Source organism: Pleurodeles waltl, chromosome 1_2 (genome assembly GCF_031143425.1).
Source record: "Pleurodeles waltl isolate 20211129_DDA chromosome 1_2, aPleWal1.hap1.20221129, whole genome shotgun sequence".
NCBI classification, from domain to species: domain Eukaryota; kingdom Metazoa; phylum Chordata; class Amphibia; order Caudata; family Salamandridae; genus Pleurodeles; species Pleurodeles waltl.
Genome location: NC_090437.1, coordinates 121,433,781 through 121,453,121, shown reverse-complemented (window position 1 = coordinate 121,453,121; position 19,341 = coordinate 121,433,781). Strand labels below are relative to the sequence as shown.

General features: G+C 45.8%; 1 protein-coding gene across 1 annotated transcript in view; it reads left to right on the top strand.

Moving 5' to 3' along the window:
- Positions 1 to 282: 282 nt before the first annotated feature.
- Positions 283 to 19,341, top strand: part of PRDM8 (PR/SET domain 8) — a 254,890-nt gene continuing 235,831 nt past the window's right edge. Inside the window, exons 1-3 of the mRNA XM_069236803.1 lie at positions 283 to 588; positions 3,075 to 3,306; positions 4,299 to 4,530. Of these exons, the coding sequence (XP_069092904.1) occupies positions 3,088 to 3,306; positions 4,299 to 4,530 (451 nt within the window). The 5' untranslated portion in view covers positions 283 to 588; positions 3,075 to 3,087. The remainder of the gene's footprint in view (positions 589 to 3,074; positions 3,307 to 4,298; positions 4,531 to 19,341) is intronic.

The window sequence follows — 19,341 nt, the reverse complement described above, 5'->3', positions numbered from 1 at the left end:
CATAATGAGGCAGGGCAGTTGGTGGGGGGGAGGGGATGGAGAAAGACATAGGAAGAAGTCAAAAAGGTAGACACGGAATGGAGAGAGATGGGGAGTGAAGCGGGTGAGAGGGAGGCGCAGATGGAGAGACCCCTCGCTGGATGCCCGGGAGAGAGAGGGCGCGCTCACGGGCTCCTTGTGAGACTAGCATAGAATAGAAGTAAAGGGAGGGGCTGTGGGTTGTCACGCGTCATTGGGCAGATTATGTGCCGAAAACAAAAAGTGTTTGTCGCTGTTCCAGTCAGTCACTGCATCGGGTCCATCTGGACAGTTCTCTCCCTGTACCCGCGCCCCTCCCAACACTTTAGCACGCTCTGTCTATTTCGCCTTTTAGTCCCTCGTTCTGGTTGCATTTCTATCTCAATTTCGTACTCTCTGCTCGGAGTTCACACGCACACACATTACCGGACAGCTGAGCCCCTGCCAGTGCCATGGAAATACACTGATGAAGACAGAGGCAGAGACTGCGGGGAGCACAGACAGGCGGGTTCACCCTCGGCCAAATCTTTATTTGAACGTGTTTCGGACTATATCCTGACCTAATCTGAGGTAGGTTCACGGTCAGTGCTTTACTTGAACACGCCCCAGTTTGTAGCGGTGTGTGGAAGGTATACGGGGCCGCGCTGCAAGGAATATGTGTTCTTTCCCGAACCTTGGGTAAACATGGCCGTTGCGGTCCTCAGGACAAGCCGCCAAGGTCGAAGAGTCAGCGAGAGGATGAGATTATTATTACTTTCACATACAGAACGTGTGAGATCGCTTTTCTCATAATAAAATATGGACTGCGCTTCTGCTGCTTTCCTAATTACTTTGCTTACGTTTGTCAACCAAGAGATGTGTTGGTCCAAATAAAATATCTCAACAAAAAATACTAATATGATCAGAAAATCTTTCGAATTACAGCTTGCAAGGTTGTTTCGTAGCATTCTGTTTCTAGTGTATTCACCACGATGTTTTTTTTTTTACGAAGAGTAATGAAGTCGATTTTCCCGTGGCGGTGGGGGGGATGGGGTATAATTTGATATAGATACATTGATAACATGTCATAGATATTGATACATTGATTAAATGTCATTCATGTTCGCTGGTGCATTTTCGGATTCTCGTGTTTTTAGGCGATGCGCCTCCTAAACAGCAAATGCAATGGGTCATACACCCAGCGAATACGATCGGTTATTATAGTTACTTATGTTTGCCACTGACATACGTACTCTTTAAGAAGAATGTATTCTATAATTCAAAATTATGTTTATTTTAATTACTATGCTAAACGATGTCTGCTTGTTCTAGGGCCAATATACAATTTTCTGGATAACCCTGTGCTTTGGAAATGTTAATTCATCCATTCATTCATTGATATAGAGAATATCCATAATTATTATAACGATGTCTAACGATGGGCATACAACAAAGCAGTCAAATGATATGATCTTTTACAACTGGAAAATAAAAGAGACACACATCTTGACACACTTTGATAAATCATAATAAAAAAGTATTAGTCGATGTCGTATTATTATTATTATTATTCCCAGTAACAAAACCATTTTACATTGTATGTACGATAAAGGACCAGTTATATTAAAAGACTTATTACTATTATTATTATCCTCACCATGCAGTTGCATCTAGGTACGTCACATGATTTTAATTGTTTACATGTACATACCGATAACCGAGTGCTGAGAAGGTCGGTCATTATTCGTGTGTACATTGTGGAATACCTTATTGTAACTCATTACAATTTCAGTGTTAATTAAACTGTGTACTGTTGCCTTTATTACCGTTTACCCAGTTATTTTGCGCGCTGTCGAGTTTTGGGTGCCCCACTGGCTGCCGTCGCGTGCACACCCTGGTAAAACTGTAAACATTTCTAACGCTGCTTTTAGGGCCCATAACACGACGTTACTGTTTGTTCCGCGTACAGGAGAATGCCGCTCTATGTCAGATCGTGTAAGCCTACACTGAAGCACGTAACATCTAAAAACGAATGCTTACACACTCATGCCCTGCTACTACATCGGACAATATAACAATTAAAAAGAAGTTCCTAAAAACGATCCTGTTTCCGAACCTAAACAACCGTTGTAAAGTCAAAACATTAATAAAGCGCGAATTGTGTCATTCGGTAGAAGACACGCTTCCGCGTGCCTATCACTATCAACCTAGAAACGGAGTTCCGAATTCCACCTGCCAGTGAGAGGAGGCAGCGAAGCCGCTTTGCTGAGAACAGGTCGTCGCACACCTGCCACACGCGTAGTCATTAACAGCCTGGTGTGCGCACGCGGTGAAGTTGCTGCGGCCAGTCTCACGCGCGTTCAGGGCGACGTCTCTATATTCACCCTCATCAGATTAAGCATTTGGCTCTAACAAAAAGCTCCGCTCCCGAGCTAGAATGCATACCACTGGGGGAACGGCATGATTATGGTAATCCGCGAGATCGGCTCTCCCGTACTCCGTGGCTAATGGTTATGTGGCAGGTGCCAAGAAACTGACAGATCATTTGAGGTCCTTGCTGCGCGCTTCGCTAACACTGGGAGCGCGTTTGCTCTAGCACTTAGAATTATGTGTATTTCTAAAAATGTCTGTCAGTAGTGCTACTTTATGTATGATGTATAAAAAATGTCTGGAACACAAGGGGGAGGTGGGGTTGGGGGAGAGGTGGCCCTCGGCACCCTCCACCCCGACGCGGTACTAGAATAAAAGATGTACAAATTATTCATAAATGTAATAATGGGGACACAACGTGTTGCATTCACCATACAAATGAAATCCCTTGATTTATTGGGAGCTCCCAAGGGGCTCCTTAGACCACATTTCCATAAAAATCACAGTCTGCATCTTCTGCGTGTCGCTCATTCATTGGATTCTATTAGCCTGCATTGTTTCTCAAATCTAACCATGCTTTGCCATGAACTCTATCAATTGTTTATTTTAAAGCCTAACAAGGATAGTTTTATAGTTTTCCCGGGCATGGTTCCTGGAGTGGCAGGCGAATGGCGCGTCGCTCATCGTGTTTACTTTCCCCTTTCCAGGCTTAGTTCCATCATGGAGGATGTTATGCCTCAGAGGGGCACGTGGACTGGCGATGCCAAGGCGGTGCAGCAATGCCTGACGGACATTTTCACCAGCGTCTACACCACATGCGACATCCCCGAGAATGCCATCTTCGGCCCCTGCGTCCTGAGCCACACCTCCCTCTACGACAGCATAGCTTTTATCGCCCTCAAGTCCACAGACAAAAGAACCGTCCCTTACATTTTTCGAGTAAGAGTCCATCCATGGCATTCAATGAACGCTCCTTTTTAGAGACATAGAAATGAAAAATATGTGCCTGAATTGATCAGTTCTGTATGTTGCGTAAAAATACATTTTCTTTTGAACCCTAATAGATAGAGCAGCAGTCCGGTTAAGACATTCAATTTAGATTTTAGAAGGTTACTTGAATGAGCTCACTCACCTCTTTCTGCTTAGACGCATGCAACTTGGCAAAGCAGACATGTAAAATACTGAACGAGGAACTTTTCTTATCAGACAACTTAACCTTAAATATTGACTTATTTTGAATGTGCTTTTAAGTCTGCAATAACTAGAATAATTTACGACTTCTTTGTTAAGTTTAGTTGATAAAAAAAAGTCATTTTCAGTTTCTAAGTCCCAGAAGCCACCCCAAGTTCATGTTTTCCGTTACTTTATGTCTTATCTGGACTTGGTTTTCCACCGAGTGCGTCTGAGGCAGCGGGATACAGCAGCTGGTGTTGTATTGTGATAATCGTGCGCGAGCTGCTGTCTGTGGTGATGCTGGTTCAAGTGGTGTTTCTACTGGTGCCTCCGCTGGTGGTGACTGATCATGCTGGTCCGTGTTGGACTATAATAACAAATGGAGCGGTGTGAGAGTGCTGGTGTAGATTCTGTCTATTGTGGTGCCCTGGAGCAGATATGTGGGTAATAATGGTGGTGTACATTCTGGCGTCAATACTGACGTCTGTCTTGTGTTGCTGTGCTGATGTGGGTTTGCTGGTTTCTTTTATCGCTGTCAGCGTTGGTTTTTGTCAATTGTGGATGTGTCAAGGCATGTGCGTCAGTGCTCTTCTGGTGCCAATGTCTGCACAAAGGATGTGCTAAATTGGGTGTCCTTTACATGTTCGTGTGTTAGTGGTATTTATTTCCTGTGCTAACCTTGTAGTTGATGCCGGTAGGGGTGTCTGTCTGGCTTAACTGTGCTTGCTTATCTAACGGGCTATGACTTCTTCTTTCAGGTGGACACATCCGCTGCAAATTGCTCATCGGAGGGTCTTATGTGGCTTCGCCTGGTCCAGTCTGCAAGGAATAACGAAGAACAAAATTTAGAAGCCTATATTAAAAATGGGCAATTATTTTACCGATCTCTCGGTAGGATAGCAAAAGACGATGAATTGCTGGTCTGGTACGGGAAGGAGCTCACAGAGTTGCTGCTGTTAAACTCGTCTCGGAACCAGAGCAAACCTAACGGTGAGTGAGGCCGCCTAGATCGGTCCTAGAGATTCTACTCTCACATTTTGGGGGGAATCTATTTTCATACCGACCTCTGCATACACACGCGGATATAAATTAGAATTATCTCCAAAATTGATCTGTGATTCTATCTTAAAAACTATGTGAAATAGAGACATCGATGTACAAGTCATAACACTGAAACACAAATGAAAAGCAAATGATGAGCGACAAAATGTAATATAAAAGGAAAAGCGAACAAAGATAAAGGAAGGGAAAAGGCGAGGAAGATGAATGAACTAATTAGGCATTTACGAGCGCATACGTAAAGATATCAACTTCAAGGAAAAAACGTAAAAAATGCAAAAACTAAATCGATCACTCTCCCAATCGTATAGCGCAGAATGCTGCCATTAGCTACTCTTGCTTGCCTTACATTTTAATTACAGTGGCACAGCATGATACAGAAGGGCCGGTAGGCATGTTTATTTGTATTTTTTGGGGAGAGAGTAGAATTAAATAAACATACGCAAAGCAAAGACAAACACAGAAACACACGCACAATCAGACCTGCCAACCATATAGGTCTGACAGTCACCCTGTGAGTGTGTAAGGGGAAGGGGAGAACTTAGAGAGGTGGCGATGCAATAGAGAATATAACTTTGGACCCCTTTCACTGCCTAATGAGGCACAGCCGCTCTCCCTCTCTGTAAGAACGTAATCACCCAAAGGAAAATCCTGTGCCCTAGGAAGGTTTTAAATTTAACCCAGCATTGCAGAGAACTCACACCCGAGCCAGAAACCTATTTAGAGCAAAGGTTTTCAGCTCACTGCCTGAATGTGCCTCTTATTCAGATTGACGTGTGATAAGGTATGAAACCGTGTGTCACAAGTTGGCAGTATGTGATTTGTCGGGCCTAAACAGGGCGCTGCCATGTGACACATAGGCCCGAATTTAAGGGGGCGCAGGGCATATTAGGATAATATTTTTATGATGCCATTATGGCTTAACGAGGTCAAATTCGCCACACTAGATTTACAAAGTGGTACAATGCATGCGCATTACGCCACTTTCTAAACCCTTGCGCCACATTCTCCCTGCGCCAGGCATAATGTATGAAAGGGGAGCCTTCCTCCATTAGGAGGACAGCAAAAATGGCACGGAGGAATCTATGAGATTTCACTGGGTCATTTTTAGCGCATATCTTTAATGCCTGCACAGAGCAGGCGTAAAAAGGGGGCACTCCATCCTTTATAATGGGCCCCTATGTACCTTGCAGGATTAGCACCAACATTTTTGGCGCTAATCCTGCAATGTTTTACAATAGCATCAAAGGTTTTGACGCTATTGTCCCTAACCTGCACTATGGTGCTTCGTATGTTTAATACAGCACACACATGGTGGCATTAGGGGTGTGCTGATTGGCGCAAGGAAAGTGGCGCTGCATATAATGCAGCACCACTTTTCTTAAATTTGGGCCATAGTTTCAAGCCTAATCAAACAACCATACAGTGAACAGGCAGGATCATACAGTGAGCTGGAAACCCTTGCAAAGGTCTTGGGAGGTGGTGCCAGAAGAGTTACTTATTTTTATGGGCAGGAGTAGCTGTGTCTGTTTAGGTGGAGCAGCATCTTTAAAAGCAAGTTCTCCATGCCCCCATCCCACCAAGGCCCCATTACCTTCTTCCTGTACACTCACACAGTGAAAAATATTCGTTGGTTAGCAAGTATGCACATACAATGCATAATGAGGTTAACCAGGTTTCTGGTGAAATCATAAACCAAAAGGCTGAGTGGTTTGTTAGCGTTAGCAGAACCACAATAGAACTTATTATTAATTCTATATTTGTTTATTTTAGGGTGGTTAATAGTGGTGGGCAAAATATTTAATTCCATCCATGGAATTGGCAGAATGATGGTCATTCTGCAATGCTCTTTAACATGAAGTTCTGGCTAAATTCAGCGAATCGCCATGCGGTGAAATTTTTCTCCCACAAGGTTCCAGAAAATGCAAGTGAAATTTGGCGTCTCCTGGTGCGATTTTCTAAAATGAGAGGTCAAAGGCAGTCGCATACGGTTGTTGTCAGAGGGCTGCCTCTTGAGTACATTCGCTGCTGTTCAAGTAGATTTTCTACTCAAGCAGAAACAAAATCAACTCTACTCCGGCAGCAACAAAAACAACTGAAATAGCATAGCACTCTAGCACAACGCATTGTGGCGCTCATGCTGATTTTTCAGCACTGCTCGTGCTACTGATGCTAAATTGCAGCATGAGCTGCATATTTTCCAACCGTTGGCAGACATCCGCAGAATCTCACAGAGTTTTTATATAACTCCACTGAATTCCGCAAAATGGAATTCCACGAGTCCCACCTTGTAGGAGGCTGGACTGGCTTGTAGTGAGTACCAAGGGGTACTTGCACCTTGCACCAGGCCCAGTTATCCCTTATTAGTGTATAGGGTGTCTAGCAGCTTAGGCTAATAGATAATGGTAGCTTAGCAGAGCAGCTTAGGCTGAACTAGGAGACGTGTGAAGCTACTACAGTACCACTTAGTGTCATATGCACAATATCATAAGAAAACACAATACACAGTTATACTAAAAATAAAGGTACTTTATTTTTATGACAATATGCCAAAGTATCTTAGAGTGTACCCTCAGTGAGAGGATAGGAAATATACACAAGATATATATACACAATAGTAAAAATATGCAGTATAGTCTTAGAAAACAGTGCAAACAATGTATAGTTACAATAGGATGCAATGGGGAAACATAGGGATAGGGGCAACACAAACCATATACTCCAAAAGTGGAATGTGAACCACGAATGGACCCCAAACCTATGTGACCTTGTAGAGGGTCGCTGGGACTATTAGAAAATAGTGAGAGTTAGAAAAATAACCCTCCCCAAGACCCTGAAAAGTGAGTGCAAAGTGCACTAAAGTTCCCCTAAGGACAAAGGAGTCGTGTTAGAGGAATAATGCAGGAAAGACACAAACCAGCAATGCAACAACTGTGGATTTCCAATCTAGGGTACCTGTGGAACAAGGGGACCAAGTCCAAAAGTCACAAGCAAGTCGGAGATGGGCAGATGCCCAGGAAATGCCAGCTGCGGGTGCAAAGAAGCTTCTACTGGACAGAAGAAGCTGAGGTTTCTGCAGGAACGAAAAGGGCTAGAGACTTCCCCTTTGGTGGACGGATCCCTCTCGCCGTGGGGAGTCGTACAGAAGTGTTTTCCCGCCAAAAGAACGCCAACAAGCCTTGCTAGCTGCAAATCGTGCGGTTAGCGTTTTTGGACACTGCTGAGGCCCAGGAGGGACCAGGAGGTCGCAAATTGGACCAGCAGAGAAAGGGGACGTCGAGCAAGACAAAGAGCTCCCTCTAAAGCCGGTAGCACCCGGAGAAGTGCCAGAAACAGGCACTACAAGGATGCGTGAAACGGTGCTCGCCGAAGTTGCACAAAGGAGTCCCACGTCGCCGGAGACCAACTTAGAAAGTCGTGCAATGCAGGTTAGAGTGCCGTGGACCCAGGCTTGGCTGTGCACAAAGGATTTCCGCCGGAAGTGCACAGGGGCCGGAGTAGCTGCAAAAGTCGCGGTTCCCAGCAATGCAGCCCAGCGAGGTGAGGCAAGGACTTACCTCCACCAAACTTGGACTGAAGAGTCACTGGACTGTGGGGGTCACTTGGACAGAGTCGCTGGATTCGAGGGACCTCGCTCGTCATGCTGAGAGGAGACCCAAGGGACCAGTAATGCAGCTTTTTGGTGCCTGCGGTTGCAGGGGGAAGATTCCGTCGACCCACGGAAAATTTCTTCGGAGCTTCTGGTGCAGAGAGGAGGCAGACTACCCCCACAGCATGCACAAGCAGGAAAACAGTCGAGAAGGCGGCAGGATCAGCGTTACAGAGTTGCAGTAGTCGTCTTTGCTACTATGTTGCAGGTTTGCAGGCTTCCAGCGCGGTCAGCAGTCGATTCCTTGGCAGAAGGTGAAGAGAGAGATGCAGAGGAACTCGGATGAGCTCTTGCATTCGTTATCTAAAGTTTCCCCAGAGACAGAGACCCTAAATAGCCAGAAAAGAGGGTTTGGCTACTTAGGAGAGAGGATAGGCTACTAACACCTGAAGGAGCCTATCAGAAGGAGTCTCTGACGTCACCTGGTGGCACTGGCCACTTAGAGCAGTCCAGTGTGCTAGCAGCACCTCTGTTTCCAAGATGGCAGAGGTCTGGAGCACACTGGAGGAGCTCTGGACACCTCCCAGGGGAGGTGCAGGTCAGGGGAGTGGTCACTCCCCTTTCCTTTGTCCAGTTTCGCGCCAGAGCGGGGCTAAGGGGTCCCCTGAACCGGTGTAGACTGGCTTATGCAGAATTGGGCACTTCTGTGCCCAATAAAGCATTTCCAGAGGCTGGGGGAGGCTACTCCTCCCCTGCCTTCACACCATTTTCCAAAGGGAGAGGGTGTCACACCCTCTCTCAGAGGAAGTTCTTTGTTCTGCCATCCTGGGCCAGGCCTGGCTGGACCCCAGGAGGGCAGATGCCTGTCTGAGGGGTTGGCAGCAGCAGCTGCAGTGAAACCCCAGGAAGGGCAGTTTGGCAGTACCAGGGTCTGTGCTACAGACCACTGGGATCATGGGATTGTGCCAACTATGCCAGGATGGCATAGAGGGGGCAATTCCATGTTCATAGACATGTTACATGGCCATATTCGGAGTTACCATTGTGAAGCTACATATAGGTAGTGACCTATATGTAGTGCACGCGTGTAATGGTGTCCCCGCACTCACAAAGTTCAGGGAATTGACTCTGAACAATGTGGGGGCACCTTGGCTAGTGCCAGGGTGCCCTCACACTAAGTAACTTTGCACCTAACCTTTACCAGGTAAAGGTTAGACATATAGGTGACTTATAAGTTACTTAAGTGCAGTGTAAAATGGCTGTGAAATAACGTGGACGTTATTTCACTCAGGCTGCAGTGGCAGGCCTGTGTAAGAATTGTCAGAGCTCCCTATGGGTGGCAAAAGAAATGCTGCAGCCCATAGGGATCTCCTGGAACCCCAATACCCTGGGTACCTCAGTACCATATACTAGGGAATTATAAGGGTGTTCCAGTAAGCCAATGTAAATTGGTAAAAATGGTCACTAGCCTGTTAGTGACAATTTGGAAAGAAATGAGAGAGCATAACCACTGAGGTTCTGATTAGCAGAGCCTCAGTGAGACAGTTAGTCACTACACAGGTAACACATTCAGGCACACTTATGAGCACTGGGGCCCTGGGTTACCAGGGTCCCAGTGACACATACAACTAAAACAACATATATACAGTGAAAAATGGGGATAACATGCCAGGCAAGATGGTACTTTCCTACACACCTGCCCCTAGTGATTAACTTCAAAATAAGGTTTTTTTCACACAGAGAATTGTTTATTGCAAATAGTGTGTGAAATACTGGGCTATACTAGTTGAATGTCTGCAGTTAAAAAAAGAGCATGATAATTATATAGTTAAGAATGTAACATTTTTGGAACAAAACCATTTATGAAGTTAAAAAACATTCATCTGTAAAAGGCAAAAACCGTTTAGTTGTTCAATTTAAGGATCAACTAATGGTAGGCGCTGATAGACCACACATTGCTAAGTGTTTGCTGACTTTCATGAGTAGATTGTTGATAAGAGATGAGTCATGGAGAAGTCCGGTTGAATTGTGAGGTTCTTTGATGGCAACATTTACTGCGTACGTATGGATTATCACATGTGCCACATTTGTTGCATACTTTGTAGAATAAAAAAAATGATTATAACTGAATATAACTCATAATACATTTAGAAAATATGCTGCATGTAATTTCATAATGTTCTTTTTCTTGCAGCATAAATGAAATAACTATAGCATAATTCGGTGTTTCATTGTCACTCAATCCTAGTGTCACTGGCAATGGTGCAGCTGTACAGAGTACTTTGGGGGCTGCCGTTATGACAATGAAAGCCATATTTCACAGGGGTACATGAACTATATATAATAAGGCTAGTGAACTTTGTGAGCCAAATAGCCTAAGAGAAAATAAATACAATTAAATAATATTAATCATGGATTAAGTCCTTTAGCATGAAACATGTGGATCGCTTTAGCTTTCCTTATATGTTTTTATTGTTTCTTCTTTCTATGAATAATTGAATTATCTTTTTATACTGCGTGGAGAGTGGCACATTTCGTTGAGTGTGGAGAGTAGGCCATTATGCATATATATATATATATATATATATATATATATATATATATATATATAGTTATATATATAGTTATATATATAGTTATATAGTTTCCTCATCAATAATTTTATTGCAAATGTTGCAGTGTTATGATCAATGATGTAATAAAAGATGATATTAGTGATGTAATATATGGGGTAAGTAGTGATGCATGGTGCAAGTCCTAGTTACCTTGTAGCACAAATTATAGGGGGCATATTTATACTTTTTGGTGCAAAACTGCACTAACGCAGTTTTGCACCAAAATGTTTAGCACCAGCTTGCACCATTTCTGAGCACCAGCCGGGCACCATATTTATGGAATGGTGCAAGCTGGTGCAAAGGGTAGGTTAGCGTAAAAAAAAATGACGTTAGCTGGGTGGGACTGGCGGTTTGGAAGAAGGGGGTTTTGCACCACAAAATGACGTTAGGCTGGTAGAGTAAAAATAAATGACTCTAACCAGCCTAGCGTTATTTTCTGATGCAAAACCATCCACACCGCATGACTCCTATCTTAGAAAAGACAGGAGCCATGCCCACCACCCCAATGGCCAGCACAGGGGACCAGGGTCCCCTAGGCGATGTAGGGGGGGCATTTCAGGGTCCCCAATGGCACTTAAAAAATAAAAAACTTACCTATACGTACCTGGGATGGGGTCCCCCATCCTCCGCTGTCCCTCTGGTGTGGTTGGGGGTGTCCCTGGGGCCTGAGGACGGCACCTGTGGGCTTATTCCATGGGGTTACACCATGGAAATAGGCCCACAGGTCCGATAAACCCTGCCCTGACCCAGGTGTTAAATAGTGGTGCAAAGCAAGCTTTGCACCATTATTTGACCCCTCCACCCCCCGTGCGTGATTTTAGCACAGGGGATAAATATGACACTAAGGCCATAGAGTCATTTTTTGTACGGGAATGCCTACTTTGGATCTCATTGACGCAAAGTAGGTTTCCATGTCCAAAAAATAAATTTAACCACATAAATTTGGCACTAGACGGGTCTAGCACAAAGTATAAATATGGAGTTAGTTTTACGCCAAATTGCGTAAAAAAATGACGCAAATTTGGCAACAAACAAGTATAAATATGCCCCATAGTGTCTTGAGTTGAGTTTAACTATAACTGTTGAATTTCTACGCTTTTGTGCATGTAAATTTTGAACCTAAGTATAATGTTCCTCTAACCTTTGTTTTTTTTAGTGAGCATTGAAGGAGGCTGGCCTGGCTTGTAGTGGGTACCAGGTACTTACACCTTGTGCCAGGTCCAGTTATCCCTTATTAGTGTAGAAGAGGTGTTTCTAGCAGCTTAGACTGATAGAAGGTAGCTATGGCAAAGCAGCTTAGGCTGAACTAGGAGACATGTATAGCTCCTACTATACCACTGGTGTCATATGCACAATATCAAAAGAAAACACAATACATAGAGTTACTAAAAATAAAGGTACTGTATTATTTATACAAGATATATGTACACAAACCAAAATTAGGTAAGTAATAGCAAGAAAAGTAATGCAAACAGTGAAGAATTACAATAGATTGCAATAGGAGCACATAGGTATAGGGGAAACACAAACCATATACTCCAAAAGTGGAATGCGAACCACAAATGGAACCCAAACCTATGTGAGCTTGTAGAGGGTCGCTGGGACTGTAAGAAAACAGTGAGGGTTAGAAAAATAGCCCACCCCAAGACCCTGAAAGGTAGGTGTAAAGTGCACCTACTACCCTCAGAGAGCACAGAAGTCGTGATAGGGGGATTCTGCAGAAAGAACAAACACCAGCAATGCAACAACAGTGGATTTCTGGACTTGAGTACCTGTAAGATAAGGGGACCAAGTCCAATAGTCGCGACAGTGTCGAGAGTGGGCAGGAGCCCAGGAAATGCCAGCTGAGGGTGCAAGGAAGCTGCCACAGGTTGGAAGAAGCTTGGAGTTCTGCAAAAAAAAGAGGACTAGGAACTTCTCCCTTGGAAGATGGATTTCCCACATCCCGATGAAGCTTGCAGAGGTGTTCTCACGTAGAAAGACCACAAACAAGCCTTGCTAGCTGCAAGGGTTGCGTTAGAGGCTTTTGGGTGCAGCTGTGGCCCAGGAGGGACCAGGATGTCGCCACTTGGAGGAGGAGACAGAGGTGGTGCCCAGCAACTCAGGGAGTCCTCACAGAAGCAGGCAGCACCCACAGAAATACTGGAACAGGCACTTAGAAGAAAAGTGAACCGGAGTCCATGCGAAGTCACAAAAGGGAGTCTCACGATGCCGGAGGACAACTCAGAAGTTTGTGCACTGCAGGAAGGAGTGCCAGGGACCCAGGCTTGGCTGTGCATGAAGGAAATCCTGGAAGAGTGCACAGGAGCTGGAGCAGCTGCAAATCACGCGGTACCCAGCAATGCAGTCTAGCGTGGGGAGGCAAGGACTTACCTCCACCAAACTTGGACTGAAGAGTCACTGGACTGTGGGAGTCACTTGGACAGAGTTGCTGAGTTCCAGGGACCACGCTAGTCAGGATAAGAGGGGACCCAGAGGACCAGTGTTGCAGTCTTTTGGTGCCTGTGTTAGCAGGGGGAAGATTCCTTCAACACACAGGAGATTTCTTCAGAGCTTCTGGTGCACGGTGAAGGCAGGCTACCCCCAGAGCATGCACCATCTGGAAACAGTCGAGAAAGCTGGCAGGATGAGGCGCTACAATGTTGCTAGTAGTCGTCTTGCTACTTTGTTGCGGTTTTGCAGGCGTCCTGAGCAGTCAGCGGTCGATCCTTTGGTAGAAGATGAAGAGGGAGATGCAGAGGAACTCTGATGAGCTCTTGCATTCGTTATCTAAAGAATTCCCCAAAGCAGAGACCCTAAATAGCCAGAAAAGGAGGTTTGGCTATCTAGGAAGGAGGATTGGCTACCAAGAGAGGTAAGAGCCTATCAGAAGGAGCCTCTGACATCACCTGCTGGCACTGGCCACTCAGAGCGGTCCAGTGTGCCCCCAACACCTCTGTTTCCAAGATGGCAGAGGTCTGGGACACACTGGAGGAGCTCTGGGCACTTCCCCTGGGAGGTGCAGGTCAGGGGAGTGGTCACTCCCCTTTCCTTTGTCCAGTTTCGCGCCAGAGCAGGGCTTGGGGATCCCTGAACCAGTGTAGACTCGCTTATGCAGAGATGGGCACCATCTGTGCCCATCAAAGCATTTCCGGAGGCTGGGGGAGGCTACTCCTCCCCAGCCCTCACACCTATTTCCAAAGGGAGAGGGTGTTACACCCTCTCTCAGAGGAAGTCCTTTGTTCTACCTTCCTGGGCCAGGCCTGCCTGAACCCCGGGAGGGCAGAAACCTGTCTGAGGGGTTGGCAGCAGCAGCAGCTGCAGTGGAGACCCCAGAAAGGCAGTTTGGCAGTACCCGGGAACTGTGCTAGAGACGCGGGGGATCATGGAATTGTCCCCCCAATACCAGAATGGTATTGGGGTGACAATTCCATGATCTTAGACATGTTACATGGCCATGTTCGGAGTTACCATTGTGACGCTATACATAGGTAGTGACCTATGTATAGTTGTAGGAAAGTACCATCTTGCCTGGCATGTTACCCCCATTTTTCACTGTATATATGTTGTTTTAGTTGTATGTGTCACTGGGACCCTGTTCACCAGGGCCCCAGTGCTCATAAGTGTGCCTGAATGTGTTACCTGTGTAGTGACTAACTGTCTCACTGAGGCTCTGCTAATCAGAACCTCAGTGGTTATGCTCTCTCATTTCTTCAAATTGTCACTAACAGGCTAGTGACCAATTTTACCAATTTACATTGGCTTACTGGAACACCCTTATAATTCCCTAGTATATGGTACTGAGGTACCCAGGGTATTGGGGTTCCAGGAGATCCCTGTGGGCTGCAGCATTTCTTTTGCCACCCATAGGGAGCTCTGACAATTCTTACACAGGCCTGCCACTGCAGCCTGAGTGAAATAACGTCCACGTTATTTCACAGCCATTTTACACTGCACTTAAGTAACTTATAAATCACCTATATGTCTAACCTTTACCTGGTAAAGGTTAGGTGCAAAGTTACTAAGTGTGAGGGCACCCTGGCACTAGCCAAGGTGCCCCCACATTGTTAAGGGCCAATTCCCCGGACTTTGTGAGTGCGGGGACACCATTACACGCGTGCACTATATATAGGTCACTACCTATATGTAGCTTCACAATGGTAACTCCGAATATGGCCATGTAACATGTCTATGATCATGGAATTGCCCCCTCTATGCCATCCTGGCATAGTTGGCACAATCCCATGATCCCAGTGGTCTGTAGCACAGACCCTGGTACTGCCAAACTGCCCTTCCTGGGGTTTCACTGCAGCTGCTGCTGCTGCCAACCCCTCAGACAGGCATCTGCCCTCCTGGGGTCCAGCCAGGCCTGGCCCAGGATGGCAGAACAAAGGACTTCCTCTGAGAGAGGGTGTTACACCCTCTCCCTTTGGAAAATGGTGTGAAGGCAGGGGAGGAGTAGCCTCCCCCAGCCTCTGGAAATGCTTTGTTGGGCACAGATGTTCCCAATTCTGCATAAGCCAGTCTACACCGGTTCAGGGGAGCCCTGCTCTGGCGCGAAACTGGACAAAGGAAAGGGGAGTGACCACTCCCCTGACCTGCACCTCCCCTGGGAGGTGTCCAGAGCTCCTCCAGTGTGCTCCAGACCTCTGCCATCTTGGAAACAGAGGTGCTGCTGGCACATTGGACTGCTCTGAGTGGCCAGTGCCACCAGGTGACGTCAGAGACTCCTTCTGATAGGCTCCTTCAGGTGTTAGTAGCCTATCCTCTCTCCTAGGTAGCCAAACCCTCTTTTCTGGCTATTTAGGGTCTCTGTCTCTGGGGAAACTTTAGATAACGAATGCAAGAGCTCATCCGAGTTCCTCTGCATCTCTCTCTTCACCTTCTGCCAAGGAATCGACTGCTGACCGCGCTGGAAGCCTGCAAAACGGCAACATAGTAGCAAAGACGACTACTGCAACTCTGTAACGCTGATCCTGCCGCCTTCTCAACTGTTTTCCTGGTGGTGCATGCTGTGGGGGTAGTCTGCCTCCTCTCTGCACTAGAAGCTCCGAAGAAATCTCCCGTGGGTCGACGGAATCGTCCCCCTGCAACCGCAGGCACCAAAAAGCTGCATTACCGGTCCCTTGGGTCTCCTCTCAGCACGACGAGCAAGGTCCCTTGAATCCAGCAACTCTGTCCAAGTGACCCCCACAGTCCAGTGACTCTTCAGTCCAAGTTTGGTGGAGGTAAGTCCTTGCCTCCCCTCGCTAGACTGCATTGCTGGGAACCACAACTTTTGCAGCTACTCCGGCCCCTGTGCACTTCCGGCAGAAATCCTTTGTGCACAGCCAAGCCTGGGTCCACGGCACTCTAACCTGCATTGCACGACTTTCTAAGTTGGTCTCCGGCGACGTGGGACTCCTTTGTGCGACTTTGGGTGAGCACCGTTTCACGCATCCTCTTAGTGCCTGTTTCTGGCACTTCTCCGGGTGCTACCTGCTGCTAAGAGGGCTCCTTGTCTTGCTCGACGTCTCCTCTACCACCTGGTCCAATTTGCCACCTCCTGGTCCCTCCTGGGCCGCAGCAGCGTCCAAAAATGCTAACTGCACGATTTGCAGCTAGCAAGGCTTGTTGGCGTTCTTTCGGCGGCAAAACACTTCTGCACGACTCTACAAGGCGAGAGGTATCCGTCCTCCAAAGGGGAAGTCTCTATCCCTTTGCGTTCTTGCAGAAACCACAGCTTCTTCTGTCCAGTAGAAGCTTCTTTGCACCCGCAGCTGGCATTTCCTGGGCATCTGCCCATCTCCGACTTGCTTGTGACTTTTGGACTTGGTCCCCTTGTTCCACAGGTACCCCAGATTGGAAATCCAGCATTGTTGCATTGTTGGTTTGTGTCTTTCCTGCATTATTCCTCTAACACAACTTCTTTGTCTTTAGGGGAACTTTAGTGCACTTTGCACTCACTTTTCAGGGTCTTGGGGAGGGCTAATTTTCTAACTCTCACTATTTTCTAATAGTCCCAGCGACCCTCTACAAGGTCACATAGGTTTGGGGTCCATTTGTGGTTCGCATTCCACTTTTGGAGTATATGGTTTGTGTTGCCCCTATCCCTATGTTTCCCCATTGCATCCTATTGTAACTATACATTGTTTGCACTGTTTTCTAAGACTATACTGCATATTTTTGGTATTGTGTACATATATCTTGTGTATATTTCCTATCCTCTCACTGAGGGTACACTCTAAGATACTTTGGCATATTGTCATAAAAATAAAGTACCTTTATTTTTAGTATAACTGTGTATTGTGTTTTCTTATGATATTGTGCATATGACACTAAGTGGTACTGTAGTAGCTTCACACGTCTCCTAGTTCAGCCTAAGCTGCTCTGCTAAGCTACCATTATCTATCAGCCTAAACTGCTAGACACCCTATACACTAATAAGGGATAACTGGGCCTGGTGCAAGGTGCAAGTACCCCTTGGTCCTCACTACAAGCCAGTCCAGCCTCCTACATTGGTTGTGCAGTGGTGGGATAAGTGCTTTGAGACTACTTACCACTCTTGTCATTGTACTTTTCATAAGAGAAAAATATACAAAACAAGGTCAGTGTGTGTACACAGTGCTAAAAAGTTTTGCATTTCCTCTTTTCACTCTTTTCTAAAGTGCTGAAAAGTACTTCTAAACTTTCAAAAAGTTCTTAAAAGTTTAAAAAGTTTTTTTCTGTCTTTCTAAAAAGTTCTGAAAACTTTTTTCTCTTTTTCTATCACTTTAACTCTCTCTAAAAATGTCTGGCACAGGCCAAAATGTTGATCTGTCCAAACTTGCATATGACCACCTTAGCTGGAAAGGAGCAAGGAGTCTCTGTGTAGAGAGAGGTTTGAGTGTAGGGAAGAATCCTTCCTTGGAATTGTTACTTAACATGCTTAGAGAACAAGATAAGGCTATAAGTGCCCCATCTGTTGAAAAAGTACCTAATAGTTCCCAATCTGATTCAGGGACTCCCCCAGGAAAAGATTCAGGAAAGAAACTTCCTAGCCTGCCCATTACTAGACAGTCTAGCATAGTTGGTAATGATGATGAGCCACACCATACAAATAGTGTTGTCTCACATCATAGCAAAAGCATTTATTCTCACCATACTGGTAGTGATGTTTCTATTAGCCAAGCTGTTAGGGTGGCGTCTGTAAGGGACAGGTCTCCTTCTGTTCATTCCCATCATACCTCTGTATCTAGGAATGTCCCTCCCACCAACCCTGATGACAGAATGTTAGAGAGGGAACTCAATAAGTTGAGGGTGGAACAAACCAGACTGAAGCTTAAAAAGCAACAGCTGGATTTGGATAGACAGTCTTTTGAACTAGAGAAGGAAAGACAGAAGTTGGGTTTAGATACCCATGGTGGCAGCAGCAGTATTCCCCATAGTCATCCTGCAAAAGAGCATGATTCCAGGAATCTGCACAAGATAGTTCCCCCTTATAAGGAGGGGGATGACATTAACAAGTGGTTTGCTGCACTTGAGAGGGCCTGTGTTGTACAGGATGTCCCTCAAAGGCAGTGGGCTGCTATCCTATGGCTATCATTTAGTGGAAAAGGTAGGGATAGGCTCCTTACTGTGAAAGAAAATGATGCCAATAATTTCCAAGTTCTTAAGAATGCACTCCTGGATGGTTATGGCTTAACCACTGAACAATACAGGATAAAGTTCAGAGAGACCAAAAAGGAGTCTTCACAAGACTGGGTTGATTTCATTGACCATTCAGTGAAGGCCTTGGAGGGGTGGTTACATGGCAGTAAAGTTACTGATTATGACAGCCTGTATAACTTGATCCTGAGAGAGCATATTCTTAATAATTGTGTGTCTGATTTGTTGCACCAGTACTTGGTGGACTCTGATCTGACCTCTCCCCAAGAATTGGGAAAGAAGGCAGACAAATGGGTCAGAACAAGGGTGAACAGAAAAGTTCATACAGGGGGTGACAAAGATGGCAACAAAAAGAAGGATGGTAAGTCTTCTGACAAGGGTGGGGACAAATCTAAAAATGAGTCTTCATCAGGCCCACAAAAACACTCTGCTGGGGGTGGTGGGCCCAAATCCTCTTTTAATCAGAACAAGGAAAAGAAACCATAGTGCTATTTATGTAAAATAAAAGACCATTGGACAACAGATCCCAGTTGTCCAAAGAAAAGCACCAATGCTCCTACCACTACAACCCCTACTGGTACCCCTAGTGTCCCTACTAATAGCAGTGGTGGTGGGAGCAAACCTACTAATAGCCAATCCAAGGGAGTAGCTGGGCTCACTATTGGTAACTTAGTTGGGGTTGGCCTTGTTAGGGAGGCCACAGAGGCTGTGTTAGTCTCTGAGGGGGCTATTGATTTAGCCACCTTAGTTGCTTGTCCCCTTAATATGGATAAGTACAAGCAGCTACCCCTAATAAATGGTGTTGAGGTTCAGGCCTACAGGGACACTGGTGCCAGTGTGACTATGGTCATAGAGAAACTGGTCCACCCTGAATAACACCTACTTGGTCACCAGTACCAAGTAACCGATGCTCACAACAACACACTTAGCCAC